At 31.7% G+C, this 20,055-nt stretch overlaps 2 protein-coding genes across 2 annotated transcripts; both read left to right on the forward strand.

The window, feature by feature from the left end:
• Window positions 1-10,781: 10,781 nt before the first annotated feature.
• Window positions 10,782-15,265, forward strand: LOC145614169 (peroxidase 12-like). The gene is made up of 3 exons (XM_081669177.1): window positions 10,782-11,081; window positions 12,723-12,917; window positions 14,399-15,265. Exons 1-3 carry the CDS (start codon window positions 10,845-10,847, stop codon window positions 15,023-15,025), a joined length of 1,059 nt encoding a protein of 352 aa, XP_081525303.1. The 5' UTR covers window positions 10,782-10,844; the 3' UTR covers window positions 15,026-15,265.
• Window positions 15,266-17,718: 2,453 nt separating this feature from the next.
• On the forward strand, window positions 17,719-19,715 carry LOC145614460 (peroxidase 12-like). Its single transcript, XM_081669516.1, has 3 exons — window positions 17,719-17,977; window positions 18,661-18,855; window positions 19,092-19,715. Exons 1-3 carry the CDS (start codon window positions 17,744-17,746, stop codon window positions 19,713-19,715), a joined length of 1,053 nt encoding a protein of 350 aa, XP_081525642.1. The 5' UTR covers window positions 17,719-17,743.
• Window positions 19,716-20,055: the final 340 nt, after the last annotated feature.

Genomic DNA, 20,055 nt, shown 5'->3' on the forward strand with positions numbered 1-20,055 from the left:
TACCGCCGTTACGGATAGAAATATTATTCGTAACGGGCACTTGTCCGTTACGAATAACTAGTTATTTGTAACGGGCAGGTTAAGTGCCCGTTACGAATAGCCAAGTATTTGTAACGGGCAGGTTAAGTGCCCGTTACGAATAATCAGGTATTTGTAACGGACAAGTTGACTGCCCGTTACGAATAGCCAGGTATTTGTAACGGACAGGTTGATTGCCAGTTACAAATAGCCAGTTATTTGTAACGGACACTTTGACTGCCCGTTACGAATAATGTCTTGAAAAATCAAAATATTAGGGGTATTTGTAACAGGCACCTTTGAGCCTGTTACAAATATCCCTTTTCCTTTTCCATTGACATCTCAAATTATCATTTATAATAATTAACAAATAAAAACCCAAATACTGATTTCCATGCCACAAAGGCATACAAATATTATCAAAATATGGCACACCAAATTTTAAATTTACATCTTAAAAAATTCGTAGAATCTTGTAAAATTAAAAATGCTAATGACAATAAATCCGAAAACCTACAACAAGCCCACTAGTAACTGTCTCTGATATATTCTCCGCATCTGAGGCAAGCTCCAGCGTCATTTCAGCTTGAACTTCCAACTGTTGTAAATTAATGTGCCCACTGCCTTCTCTTGACTGATTTACATTAGCACATGGACCAACACCAGCATTTCCTTCAACATCACTTTGTTCACAAGTCCCAGCAAGGATCTCATTTGCAGACTCATTTTGTTGAGCATCATCTAGGATCTCATTTGCAAGCTCATTCTGTACTTGAGCACCATCAAGAACCTCAATATAAGGATCAATTGGTACATGAGTACTGTCAATGCCCTCATTTGTGCTGTTAGCCTGAGTTTGATCATCTCTAAAACTATATATGAGGATTGTTTTCCAAAGAACTACCAGACAGGTCACTTGCTTGAACTTGAAAGCTGTCCAATCTGGATAGAAAACCTCCCCTGTATATTACATGAGATTAGGACAATAATACATAATATGTGTAGACACCCATTTGTGTCTCCCCAAAACCAAACCCAGTGATGAATACCTTTTACGTCGAACCATAATCGAATGAGGTGAAAGTGTGAAAAGTCAAGTGTTGCGGTTAGTTTTTATTAAAATCCTTCTTTCTGTTTTCAAAAACCCACTCTATTTTATGAAAACGTCTGATTCAGTTTATTTTGGTCCATGATAAAGGTCCAATAATGGTGTATTTGGATGGGGCTTGAAAAGACCTTTCCAACGATATATTATAAGCCCAATTCCGATGAATAATGAGGAAGTTATGGCCAAAATACTAAACTGGGTCCAAACCGGATTTTACCTACGACCCAATGATCATGAGGAGGGTCCAAAGGTTTAATCTTATTCCTAAACTAATTAGGATTGATTAGAATCTTCTATAAGTTTCTAAAATATCTTAATTATCCTTTTTTGAAAAGATAAGATCATAGAATTTGATTTGAATATAAACTTTCCTTTTTTAAAACTTTCCTAATTCTATTCGGATTTAAACATGTTCAAAGATAGTCAGATATTATTTTCGTGCCTCATATTTTTTTATCCAAATTTTATATGGTTGGATAGATCTTGAAATTATCTTTCCAATGATATATTATAATAATAAATCCGAGCTATAACGAAAAAGATATTAAAGATATAAGAAACTCTATCCAAAACTGACACCCTTTCACTATTTGGTCCATATCTTTTTATCTATAAAAGATTTTAATCTGATTCTAATTGAATTAGAAATTAGAATTCAAGAGCTTTCCAACGACATATTATATGACTTATTTGGACTTCTAGATCAAAAGATATGATAAAAACAAAATCCGCAAAAACTGTCTCTGTCGCCAAACGACAGGCTTGTCGCCTCGCGACAGACTCTGTCGCCTGGCGACAAGATAAATTCCTGGCGACAAGGTCGGTTTGTTAGCGACAGAGTGGAGTTTTATTCCTTATCAAATTCTATGATTTTCCGGACTTTTTCCTTATAAATAGGGTCCCGAATCTCTGTTTTTCATTCATGATCAATTCTTCCTTAATTCTCTCTATTCCCCTCTCAAGAATTACTTAATTCTTTTCTTTCTCTCTCTTTCTAAACTACCTTTTTATTAAACACAATATTCCGCATTCACAAGATCTTGAGTCTCCTAGCCAAGTTCGAAGTTGCCTTCGCCCTAGACGTGAAAGGTTGATAATTTCTGAGGGTTTGGTCCAAAACTAGTCAAAAATTTATTTAACTTGATTTCAATTTGATTCTTTAATTATTCTTTATTATTTTCATTGAAGTTTACTAACTTGTGTATTTTGTTATTAGAAAGAGGTACGAGGCTTCAAAGTAAGTAGATTAGCTTACTCTCTATTTTCTTTCACAATGTAGATTGCATGCTTATTATTGTTTAATATTTCTAGTGTCATGTTAGGATGTTATTTTATGCTTTCTAGTATCATGCTTAGGGTGCTTTTACTCTTTCTAATATCATGTTAGTACCATGTTAGGTTTAAAGCTTTGATCTTTATTGTTTAGTGACATGCTAGGGTTTGTTATTAACCTTGTTAGTATCATGCCTAGGATCTTGCTATTATTATTAAGCTTTATTATGCCTTATCATGCTATTATCATGATTATTATTATTATTTAATATCGTTTATTATTATGTTGCTTGATTATATCTTTATTGTTATTGCTTGATCACACCTTTTATGCATGTTTAAAGGGAATTTGTACTTGGAATCACGCTTAATAAGATAATTAATAATTTAGTTTAGGCTAATGTGATTTTAATTCAAGTGATCGCCAATAATAGTTTATTGTGCATTAATATTCAACCAACATAGATAAACAGGGTAGGTTTAATGTGATGTTTGTATGTTATTCGAAAAGCACGCATGAATACGAGCAGAACAAAGTAGAGGCCTATTTTATAGGGCTGGTCCTTTCTTTTGTAGATTGGATTCGTACCCTCATCCTCGGACCCTATTTGGTTCAAGACCTTATGGAGTAGTTGACGGTCCTTTGGATTGTCTTTTGGGTTTACAAGTTCCTAAAACTTGTTGGCGACTCTTTTTGCTCTTTTTCTTTCCCTTTGGAACGCCACCGTACTTTAGTGTATGATCACAGTGGGGTTCAAGTTTGGGGTTATCGTAATGCTTGAAATATTCCCTACAATATGATACAGAGAAAGATATTAGGAAATGGCTGCCTAATATCTAGGACAAAGCATAAAAAAACAAAATAAAAATAAAAAAAGTAAAAGTAACAAATCAATACACATCACATACAGATGTTTGACTGATATGTCCCCCAACTATAATTTACTATGCACCCAATAATTCAATCAGCAGCTTTTCTCCACTTAAAAATAGTACACCAAAATTCAAACAATTGCAAACCACAGCTAGTGTTCATTTATCATGGGCTTTCACAGATACTTAAGGTCAAAAAAAGCATGAACCTAAAGTCCTAAACTAACTGAGCAAAACTCACAAGAATATATGATGAACTCAAATCTGTTTCCCACCAACCTGCTTTTTACTTTTATAATTACTCCTTGAATAAAAGTAATGCTGCAAAGTGACTATTTTGTCTTAGGACTAAGACATCTAATCCTTGTTTGAACCGATCATTAAATGCACTAGTTTTGCATCAGCAATAACAATGAATTTAATGAAGCAACATACCTAAATCTTGATACAACTTAGAACGACAACTGCAGTAACAACATTAGCAAACCAACAAGCTATTAAAAATTAAAAGCTCTCATAAGACCGTCTCATCTTGTGTATAAATCGTGAGAGTAACCAAGTGCACTAATAATTCTTCATCTTATTTCAGGCATACAGATGGCATTTATAATTACATTGACAAGTCCACACAAGTATACAAGCCATTCATCAGCATAGAAGATCATATTTGAAGATTATATAACACTAATGACAATTTGACACCAAAAGATACAACATACAGGTAATCGCATATTCACCTGTTAAATAACAGATAAGTTGAGAGTAAGAACATCAAGCAATGCACATCAGAAAACAATCAATAATTGTAATTAAAACGTAACAAGGGATTCAAATATGATACTTAATATGCCTCTGCCTGATAAGCACCTTAGCATGGTGAACAAACTTGGCCATACCATACTTGATGATGAGGGTCTGAAGACACATCTCCAAGAAGTTCTCAACGGTAAGACCCAACGTGTAATTTGGCTTGTTTTGTCCTTCATCTAATAGCCCGTACCTGTTCATCCTCCTCAAAAGAGCTTCTCCCTCAAAGATACGGCGAGGGTTCTTCTCATCTAGAGTAAGAAGATGCCTAGCAGCATTACAGATACGACTCAAAGCATGGTGAACTCAGAATCCAGTCACTCCTTCTCATAAGGATGACGTGGCTTCTTAAATTTCTTCCCACCTGTACACCATCCATTTCATAAAATCATCACTAATAATTCAACTATATACTAAATTCCTCCCTAAAATCTCAAATATAGCATGAATTATGATAATTAAACAAAACACACTACTTTTTTTAACCTAATTAGAAGAACAAACCAGCAGAAGCTATCAATTTGCAACATTACATATATAAAAACAGATCATTACCCTAACATGATAAACCATAAAATTCCAAATCAAGTAAAATTTACAAACTTTACAACAAAAACAAGGATTTGAAACACAAAATCACAAACCCTGAAAATTTAGTTTATCAATCAATCAATTCAAAATTTCCTAACTGATTTCAACTGTTTAAATTAATTAATCCAGTAAAAACAGAAATAGAGCACAACAAATAGATCAAAATCAATGAAATAAAAAAAATAATCAAATATGTATATATAAAAAAAAAACAGGTGATTTCAAATGTTTAAATTAACTAATATACACAACAAAATATCCAGAAAAATTAACACAAACCTATCAATCATCCAAATCAAGTCACACAAATTAGATCAAACAAACCCGTATATTAAAAAAATCAAAACGAATCCAGAAATTCAAACATAAAAAATAATAATCAAAACCATTACTCAAATTCATCAACAAATCCATTACTCAAAACCGCAACAACAAAACCAAAAAATTCAAAAAAAAAAAAAAACGAAGATCTCATCAAATTCGAAGCAGATTCAGAAACTAAACCACAAATTCAACAAAAATTCATCAAAATCACTCAAATTAGAGAGCTAAAAATAATTGAGGAGATTAAAATACAAAATGAAGATAGAATTGGAATATAATCAGAAACTTTAGATCTAAAAAAAGACAATAATCATTCCTGAATTTGCAAAAATTCAGCACAAAATATATCAAAAATCCAGTACTAAGAAACTTAAATCAATTAAAAACAACATAAATTTCAAAATATAAAGTTGAATCAACTCAGACAATCATCATTTACCACATTCAAACTGATAAATCTTCCAACATTATATTCGATGATTACAAAGAGAAAAATCTTACCTAGAAACTTTAGATCTAAAGAGGAAGAGTCCGTCACCGCCGGTTACACCTCCGCCCAAAAACGACGCCGCTTGGAGGCTCTTGTATGCAGCAGCCGGTCAAGTTGCTCGTCTCCGCAATCGCTGCTCAAGTAAACCACCATAACAGAATGACGGAGAAAGAGGAAAGGAGAGGAGAGAGGAGAGAGAGAAAGGAGAGGAGAGAGAGAGGAGATGAAAGAAAGAGGAGATGAGAGATAGAGGAGAGGAGACGAGCAACCCTAAAAAGAAAGAGGAGGGAGTTAGGACGGAGAGAGAGAGGAGAGGAGAGAGAGAGGAGATGAAAGAAAGAGGAGAGGAGATATAGAGGTGAATGACGGAGAGGAGGGAGTGAGGGAGTGAAACCCTGAAAAGCCAAGTATTGGGCTCTCCTCTCATAAGTTGGGCTAAGTTTGGTCATTATGTGTAATATAGTATTCGTAACGGGCAATATAGTGTCCGTTACGAATACTTACTTATTCGTAACGGGCAATATAGTGTCCGTTACGAATACTTACTTATTCGTAACGGGCAATACTTTGCCCGTTACGAATAAGTAAGTATTCGTAACGGACACTATATTGCCCGTTACGAATATCTTAATTGTAACGGGCAAAGCTTTGCCCGTTACAAATAGCCTGTTACGAATGAGAAATTTTCCACTAGTGCAAGTTCCAGACTGAACTTGCTACACAATAGTACCCTATCCAACCTAAGTCCCAAACTTAGATTCACTTGTACTCCTTGAGCACTCTCTCACTCAGCTTCAACCTTAAAGCCTACACAACTGCATGCAAAGATAAAACACACACAGACACCCAAGAACCCAACCAATACAAACTATTGACTCATAGTATATGAAAGGTAAACTACGCATGAAACACGAAACTAATATGACAAAGTATGGACTTGGCAATAAACTTACACAATTACGCACACTTCGAATTCTTCACGCATAAACTCACATAAAATTATGAAATGAGATTTCTACAATTTATACAAGACTTGTTCGTATAGAAAGTAGGGTTTTCAAAAGATAAATATGTTATTTTACCAAAATCCCAAAACATGGTTTTATGTAAATCTTTTAGAAGAAAATCTTTTTAGAAAAACTTATCAAGGATAAATAATCAAAAGAATAAAAACTTTTGATTATATGCTTTTAAAAAATAAATCATTTTAGAAAATCTTTTCTTAAAACTTATATTTTAAAACTTTCCTATTTTAAGCTTCCCAAGCTTCTTTTGTCACGTTTCTAATAAGTTTCACGCGTAAACCTAACAATCATATTAACAACAATTCTATAAGATAAAAACTTAACAAAACTTAATTGCCTCGTCATTAACTTATATTCCAAAGTTCTTATAGAACTTGCTGTCTTCAACGCAGACCAAGTCAATTACTCCAACTTGGTCTTCAAGTTCTTGTTAGGGAACTCATATAGTTCTTGTGAGAGAACTCTTCTTCTACCTTCTTTAACTTTCCTTGGAAGCTCCTCATGTCTTCTTAGTTTAGGTTACTCTTCTACTTCCAAAGTCTACTTCACCTGTTCTAATCATATATAACACTTAGAAAAACCTTTATTAGATGAAGTTTGCTATTTTGTGTTCATCATCATCAAAACCTTTAAGCTTCAACAACTTCAATAATACTTGCCAAGAACGATACATGTTGATTATTTTTATTCATTTAAAAATTAGTTATTGAAAATCACCGTACATGGCACGAGATCTAATCTAGTAACCATGAAATTAAAGTTTATGTACGATATTACGTAACTACGTAGCATAAGAGCATGAAAATGATGCTTTTTGGGATGAGTTAGGAAAGTGTACCATGGTAGGTGCAGAATGTAGATTACAATATTATTACATGCATGGCGTGTGCACTTTGAGAGTATTTATGGGTTTTGTGCATTTATTATTCTCTTGAACATCTAACAAACGCCCTGGAATTTGAGTGTTATGTATCAATATATGGTGTTGTAATACTTAGTTAATAAAAATGGTGTTGCAATAAATGTTGATGTGGCAAGGAAAACAATCAACAATTCCTTTTTTTTTTTTTTTTTTTTTTTTTTTTTTTTTTTTTTTTGGTGAAAGAGAGGGGCAAGCCCCAATAGAAAAAAACCAACTACAAGAAACAAAAAGCAACAGCTAGAAAAATAAAAAACAAACAGCAAAGAAAAAAGACAGAATAAGAAAAACTAAACAGCAGAACTAAGCTCGACACTAGACATGTGAGGGATCGGACGATCCTGCAGCACAAGCCTCGCACGAGCAACACCACTAAGGTCCTCCAATAAAACGGCCCGAAGACCTTCGGGGATCGCCTCAAACATCACCAACTTCTGATTAGAGTGAATGCCATAATTAGCTAGCCAATCCGCCGCTTGGTTTGCTTCCCTATAACAATTCCTCTAGTTCTAGAAGATGTTGTCCTCGGATACAACCCTTCCAAGGATGTTCTAATAATGCCTATTGAGATTTGTACTCAGAAGTATATTACGAACTCCGGTTCTTGTTACTTACAACAAAAAAATATTTTATGTTTTATAAATATATATAATACCCCTTTGTTGCAAGTAATAACAATGGAGGTAGTACTGTTTTTTTTAGGAAGTATATTATTACTGTAAGATTATATAAACTACCTCCAATCCTTTACATTTACAATAAAAAGGTATTATTTGCGAGACAAAAAAATTCGATCTTTTGTTACAACTAAAAAGAAACAGAGGTAATATTAAAAATACACAAATGCTTATATGCAATTGGCCACACCGTGTAGCCAGTCACTATAGGGGTTAGTTCACTAGTGTAATGGGGGTTACTTGGTCAGTGTTATATAGGTTACTTCATCATTGTCATAGAGTTACTTGGTCGATGTTATAAGTGTTACTCGGTCGGTATTATAGGGCTACTTAGTCAATGTTATAGAGGTTACTTTAAATGGTCACACGGTGTGACCGGCCGCACACAAGATGGGCTGTTAAAAATATTAGTCAGATGTGTGGATGTGAGATAAAGGTGATAATTTTATTTGTTGATGACTAATAATAAAAATAGTTGAAGTAAGCATATAAATGTAACAATGTTATCAGAATTGGGATCCTACTTAGGATCATTGAGCCGGCATAATCGAATGGTAACGTAGGATCCTACCTATTTCATGTGAAAAAAAATCTACATTATGCCACTTCAAATAAAGTAATTCGACTAATTTTAATATGAAAAACAATTACTTTGCTCCATTTAATTCGATATAATCTAAGTATCTAACATCAATTGTTAAATGATATATTATGTTCAACGTTGTCGAAACTCAAAATAAGGTTATAAATGTCAAGTAATCAATTGGCTAAGTTATTTGATTTTTTTTTTTTTTTTTTGTATGTTGGAATCCAATTTGTATCACTTATGAGTGTCCCACATTGGAGAAAGAGGAGAGGTGGTTCCACTTTATAAGGTAGAGGAGTTCCTCCTACTATTGCTAATTGGTTTTAGTATGGAAGCTCCAAAGTTTTGTTTGTGGACCTAATTCTCCAGTACCTTGTCTTTTAATACGCTTAATAACTTTTTGCAGGAATTTTTATAATAAATTCTGGATGGTCACAAATTTGTAATGTTTACAACTTGCAAATAAAACAGACTAATATTTGTTAAGCAAATTTAATACATATTATTACTATATTTATAATAGTTCTTTTGATATTTTTTATTTATAATAAAATAAGTTAGAATAGGTGTATAATTTGAACTTGAGTAGTACTTTCATCAGGTCCTAGGGTACCCTACAGATTCCGATTCCAAAGAATTGAAAATTGATCTGGAACCCGTTGTAAAAGGTTCTCCATTTTACTACCTGGAATCAGAACCTGCGATTCCTAATAGGTTTCAGTTCCTGTTCAGGGTACCTTGATTTTTTGCTCACCCCAATTACTTACTATATATCCAAATCCTTGTCCAAAAAAAAAAAAAAAAAAACCTATATATCCAAATGGATCTCAAAATTTTACATCACACGATCGTAGAATCGCAGTATCGCTTTTGTCAGAAGAAAAAAAAAAAAAAAAAAAAAAAAAAAAAAAAAAAGAAAAAAAGAAGAAGAATCGCAGTATCAAATCGTGATTTTAGTAACCTGTTGTAAGGACTTGTAACTTGTAACTAATGAAAATAGGAATTAAAATAAATTTGTTACTCTTTACCGGCTTACAAAGCAAAATAAGATGTATGTGTACAAACAAGATGGCGAAATCAGTTGAATAAGAATCCCAGATGTGTCCATACCATATGGTCCAATAAATTAATTCGTAACACATGTACAACAAGATCATCTTATTAAAATTCTCCCTTATCAGATTACATTTTTGTGGAAGACAATCAATCTCAACTCCTTTAGTCGCCTTATAAATTTGATTCATGCATAAGGTCATGAAGTAGTATAAGATATTTGACGCATATGTATGTCTTAAATTTCATGTCAGAAATACATTTATGCGAAAATCTTGTATGGTAGTACAGTGTCACTAAAGAAACTTAATTATATCATTTTAATGAGAAGATATTATATGAATTCAAATTCACAATAAGATGTAAAAAAAGTAAAATTCACAATAAGATGTAAAAAAGTTATAGGACATTTTGCTAACTTCTTGAATATCTCAACTTTTGGAATTTGAATACACGCGTTTCGGCGTTTAAAGATTTTATGTAAGTAATTTAAATAAAATATCCCATACAAATTGTTCGACATATTTAATAATTTTTGAGTGGGTGGATTACGATGAACGAACTCATCTTATACGTACTTTGTTATAGAGATACGATTACTAAACGTGTTGAATACAATCCAATCATTAAAAATTCAACTTTGCAAGTAGCCAAGTAGGTGATATGAATTGAAGTCACTAAACGTGTTGCACACAATTCAATAATTGCATATATACAACAGTAGAAGAAGTACCTTACGTAAGTTATACTTCGTATGAGCTTAATTATGACAAAATGAAGAGGAAGATAAACCCTAGCTCACCAACACTATGCAAGTGGAATAACATGATTCACAAACTTAGTCAATCCTGAAATAAAAACAAAGCTAACAAAATTTCCTTAAAAAAAAATAATAAAATAAATAAATAAATAAAAAAAAATAAAAATAAATAAAAAAGGAAAAAAAAAAGGGAAAAAACACTAACAAATTTTATTTACGTGAATTACGTCTTATCTCTATTTTGCCTTTTATAAATAGGGTTGTGCATGGGCAATATCTCCAAGATAAAAATAATAGTTAGAGTTTAAAAGTGACAAAAAATACAAGAGAAAATTAATAGTATGGTGCTTTTAAAAAATTTCTCTTTTTTCTTAGTTGTTATATCTTTGGTGGTAGGAAAATCAAAGTGTCTTCATAGCTCAGTTCCAGTTGTGACTGGTTTATCATACTCATATTATCAAAATAGTTGCCCTGATTTGGAATACATTATTAGGGATCATCTTTGGGAGGTTTTTAATCGTGATATAACGCAAGCAGCTGCTATACTCCGTCTTCATTTCCATGATTGCTTTGTTCAGGTATATTATTATGATATTATTACGAGTAATTTTTAACTACCAACGTCGCATAATTTAGTGCCTATTTCATTTTAAGTGGTTTTCAAAATATATTTTTGACCATCAATATCTTTAATTATACACTTTCAAAAAGACATTGAGATATATCTAACAATATCTTTCACGACTATGTATGCTTTGTGTTGTATATATTAACGAGAATTTGTAATCGAAGCTTTTATAATTTGATCCTCAAAATAAAAATAAGCATTATTCATATTATTATAATTTTTTATAACAATGAAGAGCTTGATATTCATGTGGGAAAAACATTAGAATAGATAGATCGAAGTAAGCAATAACATAAACTCAAGATTTATCTAGGCTATTTTTAGCAAATTAAGGGTGGATAGTATTAACCTAATTTCTTTGAATTTAATTACTAATTTAATAACAATGGATTAAATATATCTGATTTTTAATTTATGGTTACACCTAATTAGGCTGTATAAAACCTGGTTAGGCATGATTAGCCACAAAACTTTATTTTTTAAAATTTGAATGTAGCACATCGTAAAATTTTGTTCCCTTCATCTTATTTGACTTGATTAGGCATGCAAATGTTTACTATTGGTGGTTTGGTTCTCAATCATATTTACTAGAATTTATATTTATAATATAGTAGAGACATGCTATATATTGTGTTCATATATACAGTGGCGGATCCAGGATTCCAAATTAGGGGTAGCACTAAATGTTAGAAGGAAAAAAAAAATACACCTACTAACTTGAAAGTTGAAACTCAAATTAAATTATTTAAACTGGTAATAACACATCAAGTTATTTTTTTTGCATAATATATTGTAATTCTGTATTTTTTTTAAAAAAAGTTGTCATCAAATTTTAAACATCTATAGATTTTGCAATGAGCTGTTATCATGGATAAAATTATGTACATCATATTAGTTATTAAAATACTATTATTGTTGTGAACCATTTTTTTTTTATTATGAGAGTTATTTTTATCTAATGTTTGAACATAAAGTCAAGAAAGTGAAAAGTTATTTGGGGAAGAATCAATTTTTCATGGAAACCATTTATATCTAATCTATTTGAATATAATGTCAAGAAAGAGGAAATTAATTTTGGGGAAAAAAAATAATAAATCATTGATATTTTTTAGGAAAAAAAATATATCAAAACAAAAAAAAAACAAAGACTTAGAAATGAACTAAAAATTCCTCAAAAAAAAAAAAAAAAAAAAAAAACTAAAAAGTAGGTGTATTGTGTACATGAAGAGAATCGAACAGCTGACCATTGGGCATTGGGTACAAAAAGAAAACTTTATGCACCTACTTTGATACCACTGAAGCATCCTTAGTTATGCTAAACAATACACATGGTGTAATTTTTATATTGTGTTTCATAGGAGGATTTTTTATAAACATTTTTTTTTTGTTTTGGAAGGGGTAGCACGTGTCCCCCCCCCCCACCCCCCCGGGTCACTATGTAGATCCGCCTCTGCATACATATGAAGAATATAGTCGATAAACATAATTTAATTTCAAATGTTATATATAGATTCTATTAATGATTTGTCAAGTTTTAGTAATTATTTCTCCTCCTCAAAAATTGATATCAATAAAACTCCAAATTTGTTAGGGATGTGATAGTTCAGTACTTCTTGATGGATCACCTAGTAGTCAAGGTGAAAAGGATGCACCTCCAAATTTGACGCTAAGGCTTGAGGCATTTAGAATTATAAATGATCTTCGTGCTCATGTGCATTACTATTGTGGCCGAGTGGTATCTTGTTCTGATATCCTTACCCTTGCAGCTCGTGAGTCCGTTTATCAGGTATTAATATTTTCTACCCCTTTTAAACTAACCATGTCAATTTCAAATTAGTTGACAAATATTTAATTTTAGCTAGGTCCATTGCTAATTCATAATTAGACCACTAATATTATCAATTTTGTTTCTACTGGTAAATTGTATAAAATATTAATATTTAAAATATATGGTGACACAATCCTCTAACATTTTATAGTATTTATGTGTTTGTATATCTGTAAATAAAAAAAATATTCAAAGCTACGAATAATAAAATAGTCAAATTAAAGTGCAATGACTAATATTGTAAAAATTAATAAATAGATTATTAATAAGACAATATAAGACAATTATGTTAAAATCGAACTTGATCTTTATTTGTATAGGTTGCTTTCTATATACAGTATTTCCATAAAATTATAATGCAAAGTATTGATAACTTTCTACGTATTTGTAGAAGTACTTGCATCTAGAAATGTCAATTCGGATGATCGGATCAGGTAAAATTTTAAAGTTAAGTCATGCTAAATTATTGTGTCCACACGAGTCATAAATTGGATATTTTTCGATTCGGGTCGGGTAAACTGTGATTTTGACACCTCTTACATCATATAACAACCAAGTTCTCGTCAACAAATAAAATAAAAAAACAACCCAAGTTTTTTTTTTTTTTTTTTTTTTTTTTTTTTTTTTTTTTTTTTTTTTGAGGGGAAAAAAAAAAACTAAACAACCCAAGTTAATACGTAAATTAACAACTTTTGTATTTGAAGAAAAAGCAATTAAGTTAATGAAATTTACTTTTACATATAATTTGCTACTACTACAAGAAATTAATAAATAGCAAGTAAGTTCGAGTCCCACCAACTACATTTGCTTAGGAATAGGGGGATTTCCTTACCTCCCACGTACACTCTCAAGCATTGAATTGACTTTTATTTTCAATATAAAACAAAAGATAATGATATTTATTTTTGGGAATTGTTAGAATGAGATCAGAATGGGAATATGAGAAAACCACTAATCCCTTGATACATCATCTTGGTCTAAAATTTAAATTTCCTCCTCTTTTTATTCTTAACTACACCATTTAATTTTAAAAGTCATAACAACTGTTTTATACAATAACTCAAAAATAAAATAAAAAAAATACCATGTACAACACTAACATTATTTTAAACTAGTAGTCTATCAAAAAAAAAAAAAAAATTAAAAATAAAATTGTATTCAAGTTTTAACTACCGACCGTGTAACCTTTGAATAAGTAACCCTTGATCCCTGAATAAGTACTCCTGATCAAATGAGTAATGCTTGAATAAGTAATACCTATAATTAACTCTGACCACTAGCTCAATATGGACAGTCACATATAAAAATTTGTGTATTTATTTTAGTTGGATTTGCTCGAGGATTAACGCTTTTGTCTTTATTTTATCTTCCTTATTGTAATTTTTTCTAATTTATTTTATCATATCCCTTCACAATTACTTTGTAATCTAATTTTCTAGGCTGGTGGACCATTCTACGATGTTCCCTTAGGAAGAAAGGATGGCCTAAGCTTTGCTTCAAGAAACGTAACACTAGCCAATTTACCACCACCCACTTTCAACACTACACAACTTATCAACGCCTTCGCCGCCAAACGGCTCAACACCACGGATCTCGTTGCCCTCTCGGGAGCACACACGATCGGACTCGGCCATTGCAACTCCTTCACCAATAGACTCTACCCTACTCAAGACCCTACCATGGACCAAACATTTGCTAACAACCTTAAACTCACTTGCCCTACAAATACCACTAATCGAACTACAAATTTGGACATTCGTACTCCTAATGAATTCGATAACAAGTATTATGTCAATCTTATGAATCGTCAAGGCTTATTCACCTCCGATCAAGATTTATATACCGATTCAAGGACAAGGGGCATTGTCACAAGTTTTGCTACTAACCAAGACGTGTTCTATGAAAAATTCATCGACGCAATGGTGAAAATGAGTCAAATTAGTGTATTGACCGGGACACAAGGCGAAATTCGTGCAAATTGTTCTGCGAGGAATACTCGGATTAATATTGATCTCGAGTCTATGGTAAAAGAGGATCAAGAACAAGAACTATTGTCACAATATTAAGGATTATGTACGTAAAACATCTTCTAAGTCGGGTTAGGTTGTAATAATCTTAAGCATGTTTGGCCAGCTTGTTGCGTTAAGTTTAAAGATCGATGTCTTGTCGTATGTGTTTTAGTACTACGTATATATGTTATGTAATGGATTAAATGGAATTTTTTCTTAAGGAATTCCATGGTCTAAATAAAGGATTGTATTCATGTTATAGTTATACATACCCATACTTTCTTCGTTAAGTTATCCATTTTTTGTTTCCCCCAAATTTTCGCTTGTTTCATTTGCCTATTTGCACACTTTCAATATAATGTGTACCTCGTATATTTGATCACCAATATTTTCAATAACGTGTTATTAAAAATTTTGTATTTGGTTGAAATTTTGTAATTACAAGTTAATTTTAATTAATTAACAAGATTTCGCATGAATGTTTTTGTTTTTTGTTTTTTGTTTTTTTTTTGTTTTTTTGTTTTTTTTTTAAATATAAATATTGAAAATTTTTCATAGATAAAATTTCTCTTTTTGAATGAAAGATCTCAAAAAGGATGAACAAAAAAGAATAAAGAGAATAGTGTACAACCTACAATTGTAATTTTTTATTCACATCTTCACTAGTTTAAATGTGGATTATATAACGTTAAACGGTTAAAGACTCTAGGGGTATTTTGTAACTTGCATTATTTAAGTAACAAAATGAGTTGTTTCATTTTCTTAACACCTCAAGAAAAATAACCTATAACAAATAATTTGTGCATCAAATAGGCCAAAAGGCTAGTTAATTAAGATAATACATAACCTTATTCTAGTCTTGGAGATGTGCACAACCGGCCTTTGGCATATTGATGACTATTCGATAAAGCTCAAGTTGGCATATACGAAGCTGCAATATGGATTTGTTTAAGTAATTAAAAATAAGCTACTGTGTTTAAGTAACTAAATATGGATTTGTTTAGACTAGTTCCTCAGTTGACAACGAAAAATAGTTCGCACGTTAGATCTATTACAATAAGTTTTAAGTAATAATTTCATAAGTTTAAATCAAGATTCGGATTAGAGTTCAAGATATAGTATTGCAAATTGTTTTTTTATTATTATTTTTATATTTTTTTACTGATTAAGTGATTTACTTGTTCTTGCTGCATAGATATATATTAGAAAACCTTACTAGTAATTGACATGTATGTAGGTCATCACCATTTAATATCAAATTTTTAATACTGTATCAAAATTTAAAAAATTGTCAACTAAAACTATGATTAATTAGCTCACCAAATTTGATTTGAATTATTTAGACTTTTGATTTGATATAATCTTGTACTACCTCTATTCCTGAAAGTTCGACTCCCTTACTATTCACGTGGTCAAAATAAAATAACTTTGACTACATTTTATGATTTATATAATCTAAATAAATTAAAAAGTTTGATCTTATTAGATTTCCCTTATGCTATATTTTTCAAATCAACTTTTTAAATATATTACTTGTACATAGTCGAAATTATTAATGGTCAAAGATGTTCATTGGAGACCGTGCAAATACAAAGTAAGTCGAACTTTCAGGAATGAAGGGAGTATGATTCCTTAAGTTCTTTGACTAAGCTTTGACTTTGTTTGTTACATTCAATTCTTGTTAAGTTAATGTGAACTTTTATATGAATTTTTCATATGTTAACAAAAATACTAAGACATTTAAATGAATAAATATGGAGTTGTCAAACTTAATTATTTAATCTGATTATATTTGAAATAAACATAATTTATTTAAGTATATTGATCTAAATATATAAAAACACATCCTAAATAGAATGATATTCTATATGTTGAATGTGATATCAAACCTCGTCTATATTGTTGTGTTCTATACCTCGATCGCCCTACAATTAAAATTAGAATAGTTACAAACACCAATGTTATCATCTAATTAAGCTTGATCTACTTAAATTATGTGTAAGAAATGTGGGCATAGTTAAAATGCATGTGCTTTCACCTGGCCATACGTGGTCATTGACCAAACTACGAGGAAGATAAAATTAACCTCGGAACTCCTCTATATTCTAACGTATATTGACAATGTCAAAGATTATTCAATCTCAACTAATCATTAAAATAACTGTAATATAATTATGCTTAAAAACCCCTTACTTTGTAATGAGGCTCTTGGCCGAATACATAGAGTACAGTAATAGTAGAGAATCCTAGCTATGATAAATGATGTAGTGCATCTTGGCGCATAACGGCTATATTTTGTCTTTGCAAATTTGGACGGTGAAAAAGTAATTTGGTATTTAAAATGGTACTTTTTTAGGGTTACAATAGTACATTTTTGTACCACTACGCATGTATATTGTACCTTACAGTAGTATAATATTTTAATGTATCATTTCCATACTGATTTGTACTATTAGCAAAATATTTATACTACTAAAACACTTAATGATACTATTTACTTATGATTTGGTACTTTTTTTATGGCCTATTGATGAAAATATACACAGGTGCTATGCGCCTAGAGTTATTCCATATTTTTAATTACACATCTCTATCTTATAATATTAAACCAAATCTCATCATATCTTAACAATAACCCATTAAATTAAATGATCCACGATTTTCACACCAAATTGGCAATACCTTAATGTTTTTGGCTATATATTGTCAAACACAATGCTACAAAATTCATTATAACAACCAAAGTTTTTCGTTGAAAGACATATCACAAAAACAATGGCCTCTTCTAAGTTTATTTCACTTTTTTTAGTTTTGTTTTCTTTTGTTGTAGGAATATGTAAGGGTCAAAGCACAATACCAGTTGTGCCTGGACTTTCTTACTCGTTTTATTCATCTAGTTGCCCCGATTTGGATTTCATTGTTAGAAGTCATCTTTGGGAAGTTTTTAACAATGATATTACACAAGCCGCGGGTTTGCTCCGTCTTCACTTTCATGATTGTTTTGTTCAGGTATTATACATCATGAACTATAGTTTTCTACAATTACTTACCCGTTTCGTTAAATGTAAAAGCGAAATGTCAAGACTTGTTGCGAGCAATAGGTAGGTAATAGATATTAACATGAGTGGTAGAGCGGGTTTGAATTTAGATTTATACCCACTTATGTTAGTTTGTATGTTGAAAATAGAGAAATATTTGGCCTCTAATAACTTAAGTCATACCTGGAATTAAAATTGTATTAAGATTCTATCAATCACAAAGATTTTTATTCATACCAACAAAACTTTAATCTATTTTTCATTTGTTGGTACCAATAAATAAGTACTTTGATATTATGGTACTGATATTATTTAAGCACAATTTAATACCATCGAGTACTAAAAGAGTTATCATTGACTCAAACTATTAAGTGCCGAGGATTTCTAGTTGAATATGTACCTACTAGGCCATTACTATGAGTATTGTGTAGTACGAGTAATATATGTTTATAACTTTATATGTGCCTCTAATCCTCCAATTCATGCCCCCTTTTACCTTATACGAAGTATCCTACTTAACTTTCTATCTTGAAAATTTGTGTTGCCATAAATCTCACATGTTTTGATTCTCCTCGATCATCTCCTATGTAGCACAATTGATAATTCTAAGGAAACCTAATTCATCATGATTTGCCCTTCAAATTTATGTTTTAGGGATGTGATGGATCAGTATTGTTGGTTGGATCGGCAAGTGGTCCAGATGAGCAAGATGCACCTCCAAACTTGACGTTGCGAGCTGAAGCATTTAAAATCATAGAAGATCTTCGTGCTCTTGTGCATAATGCTTGTGGCCCAATTGTCTCTTGTTCAGATATTGTAGCCCTTGCTGCTCGTGAATCCGTATTTTTGGTAGGTTTATCTCTTTTTATAAATTACTAATATTACCAATTAAAAACTAAAGTACATCAAAACCCCTTCATATATTCAACAATAAAAAGTCAAACATGGCTCGAGAAATGTCTAATTAATAACTTGTGAGTTAACAATACAAGTTACATGGTATAGTCCTTATCTTCAAGCTTTCTCCAAGTCAAAAATTTTTTCATGTAACCATTTCTTATAATTGGTCATGTAAATTTTTGCAGCCAGCTGGACCATACTACGAAATTCCTTTAGGAAGAAGGGACAGTCTAAACTTTGCAACAAGACCTGTAACACTAGCAAACCTACCACCACCTACATTCAACACTACAAGCCTCCTCAAAGCCTTCACGGACAAAAACTTGACCACAACCGATCTTGTAGCCCTCTCAGGTGGTCACACCATTGGTCGCGGTCATTGCACCTCCTTTGCCAACAGACTTTACCCTAATCAAGACCCTACCATGGACCAAACCTTCGCTAAAAACCTTAAGCTCACATGTCCAACAAACACTACCGTTAACACCACGAATTTGGACATTCGTAGTCCTAACTTGTTTGACAACAAGTACTTTGTCGATCTCATGAACCGCCAAGGATTGTTCACGTCCGATCAAGATTTGTACACTGACTCTAGGACAAGGAGCATTGTAAAAAGTTTTGCTGTCAATCAAACCCTATTCTTCGAAAAATTCGTGGAAGGGATGATAAAAATGGGACAACTCGAAGTATTGACGAGTTCACAAGGGGAGATACGCACGAATTGCTCCGTTAGAAATGGTGATAGTATAAGGTTGGCGTCTGTGGTTAAGGAGCAACAAGAACAAGGAGTGTTGTCGCAATATTGAGGACTTATACATGGATTTTGAAGTGGAATAAATGAAGTTTGTGCTAATTGTATTATGCATTTGTACGTGTGATGATACTTGTACGTACCTTTTGTATGATTGAGATGGTATTTGATCCATCTTTCATGTATTCGAGTGTTACTACTTTTGTTTTCATTGGAAGAATGAAAGGTGTATTTGAATAATTGAATGTTTGAAAAAATGCCCCACTTGATTGGATTAATTAGCTGTCGCAAAATGAGTAAAACACTCTATAATGCTAAGGGGTTATCCCTTATATTGCCATATGGTTTTTGGCGAATGGAACCTCCTTTGGTTTGAAATTGTGGAGTAGATTGAT

The sequence above is a fragment of the Chenopodium album genome, chromosome 25, assembly GCF_948465745.1.
Source record: "Chenopodium album chromosome 25, dcCheAlbu1.1, whole genome shotgun sequence".
Classification (NCBI taxonomy): Eukaryota; Viridiplantae; Streptophyta; class Magnoliopsida; order Caryophyllales; family Amaranthaceae; genus Chenopodium; species Chenopodium album.

What these genes read in the sequence shown, in the direction of transcription:
- LOC145614169 (XM_081669177.1), top strand. Translation starts at nt 10,845, where the DNA reads ATGGTGCTTTTAAAAAATTTCTCTTTTTTCTTAGTTGTTATATCTTTG. An exon ending in TCCATGATTGCTTTGTTCAG is followed by an intron (nt 11,082 to 12,722) that starts GTATATTATTAT and finishes CAAATTTGTTAG; the next exon opens with GGATGTGATAGTTCAGTACT. An exon ending in CTCGTGAGTCCGTTTATCAG is followed by an intron (nt 12,918 to 14,398) that starts GTATTAATATTT and finishes CTAATTTTCTAG; the next exon opens with GCTGGTGGACCATTCTACGA.
- LOC145614460 (XM_081669516.1), top strand. Translation starts at nt 17,744, where the DNA reads ATGGCCTCTTCTAAGTTTATTTCACTTTTTTTAGTTTTGTTTTCTTTT. An exon ending in TTCATGATTGTTTTGTTCAG is followed by an intron (nt 17,978 to 18,660) that starts GTATTATACATC and finishes TTTATGTTTTAG; the next exon opens with GGATGTGATGGATCAGTATT. An exon ending in CTCGTGAATCCGTATTTTTG is followed by an intron (nt 18,856 to 19,091) that starts GTAGGTTTATCT and finishes AAATTTTTGCAG; the next exon opens with CCAGCTGGACCATACTACGA.